Source organism: Cyrtonyx montezumae, unplaced genomic scaffold (assembly GCF_038088225.1).
Source record: "Cyrtonyx montezumae isolate F1298 unplaced genomic scaffold, pur_monq_1.0 scaffold_3, whole genome shotgun sequence".
Taxonomy (NCBI): Eukaryota; Metazoa; Chordata; class Aves; order Galliformes; family Odontophoridae; genus Cyrtonyx; species Cyrtonyx montezumae.
This window is the reverse complement of record NW_027072034.1, coordinates 86,878,584-86,888,058: the sequence shown is the minus strand read 5'-3', so window position 1 is coordinate 86,888,058 and position 9,475 is coordinate 86,878,584. Positions and strand designations below refer to the sequence as shown.

At 47.2% G+C, this 9,475-nt stretch overlaps 1 protein-coding gene across 1 annotated transcript; it reads left to right on the top strand.

Moving 5' to 3' along the window:
- The first annotated feature begins 1,747 nt into the window (after positions 1–1,747).
- On the top strand, positions 1,748–5,516 carry LOC136052278 (trypsin II-P29-like). Its single transcript, XM_065742265.1, has 5 exons — positions 1,748–1,828; positions 3,167–3,329; positions 3,978–4,231; positions 4,545–4,681; positions 5,284–5,516. The coding sequence occupies exons 1-5, from the start codon at positions 1,786–1,788 to the stop codon at positions 5,431–5,433; spliced, it is 747 nt and encodes a 248-aa protein (XP_065598337.1). The 5' UTR covers positions 1,748–1,785; the 3' UTR covers positions 5,434–5,516.
- The last annotated feature ends 3,959 nt before the right edge of the window (positions 5,517–9,475 follow it).

Here is a 9,475-nt window from a genome sequence, read left to right as displayed (position 1 = left end):
ACACAGGCCCATAGAACAGTATTAAGAATGGTGGCACTGCTGGCTAGCAAAAGGCATTAGACACTTCTCAGAATTAGTGTTACAGAAGTACAGCCAGGAGCTCCCCACAGGCCCAACGATGGCACTAAGGAGAGAGCGTGGTAAAGTACAAAGCAGAAGGTGAATTCAAGGCTCTTTCACATAGTTCACAGCCAGAGAAAGGAAACCACAAAGGGCTGCTCTCACATGCTATTTCCACTGTGACAAACAGCTGCAGGAGGAAATTGAATACCACTTGGCCAGAGGGCTGCCTAAGCAGACTTGTGATTTCCCCAACAGACACACACCCCCGCAAAACCATATGAGGCTCCCTTCAGCACTATGGGGAATGAGCTGCCTTCCCCTGTGAGGAAACACGCGTTGTTTGTGCAAAGTCACAGTCCAGTCTGCTCAGAAGAACTTCAGGCAGCTCAGCAGTGATATGTGACACATTAACATCGCGGTCAGTCGATCAGAAAGAGAAGCAAAAAAGCACGCCCACCAAGCAGCACCCTGTGTCCCAGGCCATGCCTCAGTGCCCTTGCTTCCTCCCAGGGTCTCGGGAAGCCCTGATGGAAAAACAAACATTTTCTTCCTCCTTTCATTTCTTTTTTTTCTATACCCTTTAAAAAAATTAATCAGCCTCACTCAGCAGCACAAAAGACATCACAGCGGGCCTGCTGGTAATGCCCTTGGAGAAAAAGATCTCTGGGAGCCACTTTATGTTACTTGCCTAAATCACCAAGAGGACACTACAAGCCTTTTCCCAGGTCAACGTCAGAGCTTGCAGCACAAGGCCTGCTTCCACAAGCACAAGTTCCTAAGTCCTTGATGACAAACAAACACCTCAAGGACGTGTTTCCTAAACCTCTCCCCATTTTCCTACCGGCCTCCTTGGAGAGGCATTCATGAACCCCAGCATAACAGGGTGCATTCCTGCAGGCACAACAGTGCATGAGCACATGGGGCAAACCGATCTCAAATGAAGGCATTCAGGTTGTTTGTGATGCACAGTCCAGAGATCAACCAGCAGACAGACCGATTCAGAGAAGAATTCAGGCCATTCTGTTGAATGAGGACCAAACTCCTCCGACCCCAGGTTAAAAGCATGACACTCTCTTTCCACCCACTTCCTCTTTTTCTAAGAAGATATATCCTTTCATGAATGGTATATACGCATGAATGGTAAATACCCTCTTCTGCCCAGTAGAAGTGAACACCCCACGGGCCCATTTTTCAGGCTCTCTGAAAAATGAACTCCTGAAGTATACATCTCCATCTGCAAACAGTTATTTAATGCAGTGATATGCATAATATAATAATAATGTATCTAATACAATATAATTATATATATATAAACACACATATGCATACACACGCACACACACGCACGCGTACATATATATATGTAAAATAATGCAATAATTTAAAGCAGAGATGCTGCAGCAGAGTAGTGGTGGCTCCAGAGTCATTGGTGGGAATCTGGCCACTGAATGAAGGACAGCTGGGTTCATATTATCAAGGGAAAATCAATGCCAGCTTGCATTTCTAGAAATACCTGTTTCTACTTTAAGTATAACGATCAGCTGCATCATTGGTATACTCAGATAAAATAAGTAAATTTGTCCAGGCTGATGCAAGGCCCTGGGAAAGTTGAAGCTGGAGAGCCCATGGGCCTGCAAAGATAAAGTTCTCCAGGAGCATAAAGCAGAGGAGTTTCTGAGGCTAGTCCCTGTACATATCACAGAGCTCGGTGGTGGAGGCACCATGAATTCTCTCTTCCTGATTCTCTCCTGCCTGGGAGCAGCTGGTACGTTCTCAAATGTTTCTGATCTGAGCAAAACTTCTCCCACAACCTCTTGCCTCGCCTTCTCTTCCTGCCCTCTCTTTCTCCAATGGCAGACTATTCTTTTCTTCTCATTCCACCTATGTGAGAGACTTGGACTCCCAGACTCCTAGAGAGACAGAGAAGGTAGGATGTGACGGGGGTGTATGAAACAGTGAGGAGCTTGCTGTCTCCTCCTGTACAAGGATTAGGGAGTAAAAACAAAGGTAGGTCATCTGGCAGGTTTGCACCTAACAACGGACAATTCCACTTCTTTTAGGAAAGCTGTGAACCCCTTTCTGCAGAGTTTTGGTGTGTGTAAAAGGCTTATGCAGCCTCAGAAATTGAGGGGACAAGTTTGTGTAAAAAATCTCCATCAAAAGCTATGAGGTTGAGAGACACTCCATCTGACCAGGAAACGTCAAGTACATGAGTTGCTGGAGGCCCAGGAGGGGCCGGGGAAGGGTTTTGCATCTTCTGCATTTGGCATCTGTAATCGGTGGTCAGAGACAGGCTTCACGCCCACGGTGTTCTTGTGCAGTGGTCTCCAAAGAGGGGTGCCATCACCCCAGAATATGCAAGATGGTCCATTAGGGCGTGGGATGAACACATTAGAACTGCAGTAGTACACGTACATAACTTGCAAATGAATAAGCTTACATATATTGCAAGGAGGGACGGGAGTGTTAAAAGGGTTTTTACCAAAAGGGACGCGCGATCAAAAATGGTTGGCTACCACTGTTCCATTGGCTTCAACAAATACCTTCTTTCTCACATTCAGATATGTTCTTCCCTATATCATCCAAGCACGTTCTTTCTTATATCACCCTCCAGCTCCACAAAGACTTTGTGTTTTCTCCTGTTTCATTGCTACCAGCGTTCCCCTTCACTATTGCTCACCCCTCCTTTCCCCCCAGCAGATTAAAACTTCTGCCAACATTCTCAACTGCATTTGCCCTCATACAGTTTCTGCTCCACAAAAGCGACCGCCATGTGCTTTCTGCCATGCCATAGCTGTCGCATGCTGTTCCAAAGATTCTGTGGAAAGGACACAGTGAGGCCTGCATGCAATTACTTTGTGAGGTCCTTTGGCAGCTTCTCCTCTTCTGTTCTCTTTCTGACTTGAGATGGTAAAGACTTAGACTCAAGTTTCAGCGTAGCCAGGAAGAACTCAGCAGGACGTTTCAGAGGTCACGTGAAGACTTGAGAAGTTTCAAACTCTTTTGGCTGCTGCTAATTCCTCTGTAGCTCACTGTCTGCTGCTACACTTGCAGAGAATGGAGTCAGGCCTGGTGCTGTGAAACCCAATTCTCTTTCCTTCAGTTGCTTTCCCTGGAGGTGCTGATGATGACAAGATTGTGGGAGGCTACACATGCCCAGCGCATTCAGTTCCCTACCAGGTGTCTCTGAACTCTGGCTATCACTTCTGTGGAGGTTCCCTCATCAACAGCCAGTGGGTCTTGTCAGCTGCTCACTGCTACAAATCGTAAGTACGGATCGGGTTGTGTGTCTGGATGGGTTCTAGTCAAACCTTGCAATCATTTTGGATCTGGAACTCCAGTGCCTCTTGGGAGAAGACCATCTGTGGGGGCAACGCATGGTGTACCTGAGAACCAAAGGAGGTCCTCAGTCTCAGCTTCCCTCAGTCTCTCTGCTTTTCATCATCTGTCCAATATTGTGGCACTCTTGGCATCCTTTTCTGTGCACGCTAACATGCCTTTCTGTCCCCATTTGCACGTCTATGTGGCGTACCGTTATCATTTTGTTCACGTTCATTCCTTCAGATCTTCCCTGTGGATCTTTCTTTGTTCTGAGAGAACACACCTTATGGATCGTGTTTCCCTGCAGCAGGTTTCCTTTCTGAAGCGTTGCTCTAGGTGTCTGGAGTCATCCATCTACCACTGCCACAGCTGCAAGCTGAGGATCCTCTGGACAGGATGCCCATCTGGCAAGGCTTTCCAGACTCTGTTCTCCACAAAATCAAATGGTTTCTAGTGCTCTGTGACACATTACCCTCTGATTAGGGCAACATTCACTGTGTTACTCTCTTCCAAGAGTCTGCCAGACCCCTTTACGGCACAAAGTTGTTCAACCCTCGGCTAACTGCTGTGTTTCTCTGCTGGCAATTTTGCAGCCGTATACAAGTGAGGCTGGGAGAGTACAACATCGACGTGCAGGAAGACAGTGAAGAAGTCAGGAGTTCATCAGTAATCATCCGCCATCCTAAATACAGTTCAATAACCCTCAATAATGACATTATGTTGATCAAGTTGGCATCTGCGGTGGTCTACAGTGACGACATCCAACCCATAGCTCTGCCCAGCTCCTGTGCCAAGGCGGGGACCGAGTGCCTGATTTCAGGGTGGGGAAACACGCTGAGCAATGGCTGTGAGTATCAAGACGCACAACAAGTAGCTGTTTGCGCTTCTCCTGCTCTTCCACTGCGTTCATGAGACCCACACTCTTTTCGGCTGATTTCTTTGTAGCCTTTTCTTGTTCTGCCTGCAAGGTGTGCCAGTGTGCCTCAGCATACAATGCACTTCACATTTGCTCCTCTAGCTCTCTAGCTCAAGGGTTTGCTCTACCCTGCTTTGCTGGCTGGGCCTCGCAGATAGGTCTTCAGGTCATTTTGTTAACTGACAGTACTGGGTCCCAGGAAGAAAAAACAACAAATGTTGTCTTGTCACTACTCTCCTGGTAGACAACACCCCTGAACTTCTCCAGTGCCTGAAAGCTCCAATTCTGAGTGACCAAGAGTGCCAAGAGGCGTACCCGGGTGATATCACCAGCAACATGATCTGTGTTGGGTTCCTGGAGGGTGGGAAAGACTCATGCCAGGTAAGAGCTGATGTCTATGCAGAGCCCTGGACCACACAGAGCCAGGGTGCCTCATGCTTTATGGATTATTTTCTTGCTCAACAGCGTGCTTAGGCCTCCTCGTAGAATCATAGAATGGTTTATGGTGGAAGGGACCTTAAAGATCGTTGGACTCCAACTCTCCACCATGGGCATGGTTGCCACCAACCAGATCAGGCCGCCCAAGACCCCATCCAGCCTGTCCTCAAACACCTCCAAAGGGATGGGGCTTCCACAGCTTCCCTGGTCAGTCTGCTGCACTGCCTCACTACCCTCGGAGCAGAGTGGATGCCCCAAAGTTCTTTTCTGACATTGAATCTTTCCAGCAGGGTTTAGCTGCAGTGTGGACTTGACCAAAAATAGCAGGTCCAGACACATCTGCCGGGCACTGAGTACAGTCACAGTGAATCACTGGGGACTAGGGGAGTCCAACAAATGAGGACTGGACTCTGCCTGCGCTCCCGTAGCAGGGCCTGCTGCTACCTTTCACTTTGCATCCCCTAGGTTCTTTGTACCAGGTCAAAATCTTTCCAGGTGAGATTCTGCTTCTAAACTGGTTCACGCCTCTAAATTTTTCTCTCCAGGGTGACTCAGGTGGACCAGTTGCGTGCAACGGAGAGCTGCAAGGAATTGTGTCCTGGGGAATTGGATGCGCTCAGAAAGGTTATCCCGGTGTTTACACCAAGGTCTGCAATTACGTTGATTGGATCCAGGAAACCATTGCAGCCTACTGAGACCCGGATGGCCCCCTTGCTCCTTGTCTGCTCCCCTCCTGCCCTATCACTTTCCTCTTAAGAAAGGTAATAGCACAAATAAAAATCTTACTTAAATGAACCTTACAGACACTTTCTCTGCTGAATGAAGCTCGTCAGAGCCAAAGGAGTTTCCCTGCAGCTTTGACCCTGCTGTTCCAGCTGAGGCGTGCACACAGTTAGCAGTGCTCCAGAGTTGCCGGGCTGGCAGTCAAAGGGACTAGGACACTGTGCTACCACTTAGGAAGTCTTTTGAGGCAGGCAGAAAAGGGGTTTCCTTTTCTTCTGGTCTTCTTACTGAGAAGGGAACTGTTGGAGCATGTCCGTGGGAGTAGTCCTACAGCAGCTGAGAAGAGTTCCTTTTTGCTCCTCTCTGTGGTGAAATTATCTCCTCACTGGTCCTGTAAAAATCTTTGCTGGTAGCCTTTGTCGCTATGGTGCTGGGTGGAATAGCAATGAGAAGCCACAGTCCAGTGGGGCCCCAGGAAAAATGTGTGGCCAACGGAACTTTCCACTTCACTTGCTCAGAGTCAGTGGAGTCAGGATTACTGGGTCCGCCAGTGTCTAGTAGATGATCCAGACTGGCTGTTATGGAAAAGTGATCAATAGCAAATGGGCGGCAAGAATGCCAGGTGCTGGATAGCTCTGTAAATCAGAAAAAGAAGATCAGTCAGAAGGAGGGAGGGAGGGAGTGAGGGAGGGAGGGAGGGAGGGAGTGAGGGAGGGAGGGAGGGAGGGAGGGAGGGAGGGAGGGAGGGAGGGAGGGAGGGAGGAAAGGAGGGAGGAAAGGAGGGAGGAAAGGAGGGAGGAAAGGAGGGAGGAAAGGAAGGAGGAAAGGAGGGAGGAAAGGAGGGAGGAAGGGAGGGAGGAAAGGAGGGAGAGAATGAATGAATGAATGAATGAATGAATGAATGAATGAATGAATGAATGAATGAATGAATTGGGAAGGAATTAAGGAATTAATGTGAATGAGGGTGAGGGGGAGTAAGGAAGGAGAGCATCTTTTTGGTTGGGCTTCTTGGAGAAGGCACTAACTGCCTGTTTCATCTGTAGAGAATTGCTAGAACGATCTCCCTTGAAGAACCCTGAGGTCGTGTATACCCTAGAAGCTGCCTCTTTGCTGTGAAATTCTAGAACAGAATGCTAAGTTAGCCAAGGAGGGACTGGGAATGGTGCAAGATTCTTGCAAGAACAGTGAGGCGTAATGTCAGGTGGTATGCAAATGCTGCGGAAGCTGGTTGAGATGTAGGAGCTAGTGAGGCTGTCACAGTGAAATAGCATGGAGGAGAAGGAGTAACTCACACGACATGAGCAGATGCAACTGGATTAGAAATGGAATCAGAAAACACAGCTTGGAAACGAAGGTGTGAAAGAAAGAGGATGGGACTGGGCAGACAAGGTTTCTGAGATGGCAAGTCCAAGGAGAAGTGTTTCTGGGCAAGCGCATTTCATGTGCAGGTACACAAAGAACTGCCTGGATGGCCAGGCCTACGGAATGGTGGTGGTTGGAGTTAAAACCAGCTGGTGATCAGTCATGAGTTGTGTTCCCCAGACATTCATGACTTTGGGCTGACCACATAAACCATAACAGACAAACACAGCCACTATTTGGACCAACAGAAACAGCACCAATGGCCTCATCTTCAGCAACCTCTTTTTCATAGCTATCAACGTTTTTGCCTTACAGGCTTATTTTCTGTTTACATTTGTGGAAAGTCAGTCATTGGACAACACAATAATGAAGGAATCACAGATGCATTGGATTGTAGGTGTTTGAAAGGATCTCTGGAGACCATCTAGGATAATGACTGGAAAGAATGTACTGTTTATGTACAATTGGTATCCTTACCACAGCTGTGTTCAGGAACACAGCTGCCCCTTAACTGCCCTGGGATTCCACTCTCTGCACTTACTCATACCTGGTCTCATGCACACCCATACCAGAAAGTGCTTACATGGACACAGTTCTCCCTCTTCTCTAGCTGATGGCACCTGTGATCTGTGGTCTGACTCCAGTTGTGATACTTTGCCCTCTGTACACTAATCATGTATGTGCAGAATTGAATCCGTCACTCAGAAAAATAGATCTAAAGAAGAAGAACCAGGCAGACACGGGATTCTCACCAGCAACTTGACCTTTATATGACTTCATTCCTCTTTCTCTCCCCTGCATTCAATTCCTTCCCAAATCATATCAGAGCCTCACTTTCCCTACCTTTGGTACTTCCCAAAATTATCCCATAATCCTCATGCAATCCCAATATGTTCTTCACTGGCATCCCTTACTGTCTCCCATAGCTAAAGGCAATAAACCTCATGAAACACAGAAGTGACCCCCTTGTTTCCCTTGATTCGTGTGGATGGATTTCACACCAGGAATATGAGTGCTATGGCTCTTCTGGGATAGCTCTGGAACAGGGCTGGACAGACTGCCTCTTTCCTCAACTCTGAAATTTGGTTTTCCCCTCACTACCATTCTGCCCCTGGTCTGTCTGCATTGAAGAGACAGACCTTGGATGTACCATCCACTCATCTTTACTAAGTCAGGGAAAAGTGCTGACAGGGTACTACCAAGGTTTCCTCCATCTGCCGTTGGCTCTCTTCTTGGATACTCATCTCCTACCGAGCATTTACCTTTTCTTCACAGAAAGGAAGCACACCAAAACCAACAAAAGCTATCCCTGAGAAAGTACAGCTATACTGTTGGGCATTTGGGGATTCTTTTTCTAGGCCGTCTTTGTGAGAATCTGCATACCATTAAGCACAGATCAGTTGGTTGTTACCTATGGCATAGAAGACATAAAGATATAGAGCAAAGAGGCATAATACCTCAGAGGGAGTGAATGAACCATGCTGCTCCCTGATGCTGTGGCAATGCTAGAATGAAACGTGCAACTTGACACCAGATACAAATGAGTGGGAGGTGATGAGAACAGTGGATAGGAGCAAGAACAGGGGATCAGTAGGGATCTTGTCCTGTAAATGGTCCTCCCACTTACACTCCAGTTTACTGAAAGTTCTGAGAGACTTCTGCAATGCCGGGGTGGATCACTCCCTGTCACACCAGGGTCCTAGTCTCCTGATTAACCAGAACGCATAGATGTTGCTTTGTTTCCTGGCACATCCCTAAAATAAGCAATGCTACTCTTGGCTGAGGAGATTGAGCTGTGTGACAGATACTCATCTTCACTGTATTCCTGCAATGGTCATGGGAAGAGATCCGAGGAAGTTAAGTTCAGTTGCTTCCCTCACTCAATCCCATTCAAAAACCACTTCTGGAAACTCATACCTCCACATACCAGTCTTGTGGACCTTACACACCCTGGAAACCAATGTTCTTATTACTGTATGGTTGCACACCACTCCTTGCAACCAGGGAGCACTCTTCTGCTCCATACAATAATCTCGGGGCTGTGATTTACTCACTTCTTTCTCAGGCAATAGAAACACAATAACGATGGCACTGGGAAAGCATAGTCTCTCACAGACAGAATTACTTGCTCTCTTCTGCCTCTTATTTTGAGTTCATTTTTGCTACACTGCTGCCATGTATGGATTATTACTAGTGATCCAACCATCCTGTGAAAGTTTTGGGAATTCTATTTCATGACAGGAGCGCTAAGGAATACAAACACCATGGTGGCAACATTTGGAGTCACGTCTGAGTGATTTTTGTTGTTGTTACTGTTTTTTCTTCTCCTTTAGTAAGCTGCTAGTTCCTGAAAATCATGATACTACTGTTGGATCTCAGACCGTTTACCTGAGCACTGAAAAACAGCTCTTCAAAACTGGGAGCATAACCTAAGGATCTCTTTCTATTTTTCATCTCCTAGGCATGTTTATGCTTATGGTGGCAATACTATTGTACAGCCCTGTGAACTTATCAGTAGCCTTCAATGTCCAGCAAATAAACGAAGCGGTTATAGACTGGTCACAAATGTGCCGTTCCCAGTTCCCAGTAGAAATTCATCCAGGCCTTCAGTGGGCGCTGACATCCTAAAGTTCTGTAGCCACAGTGCCCTGT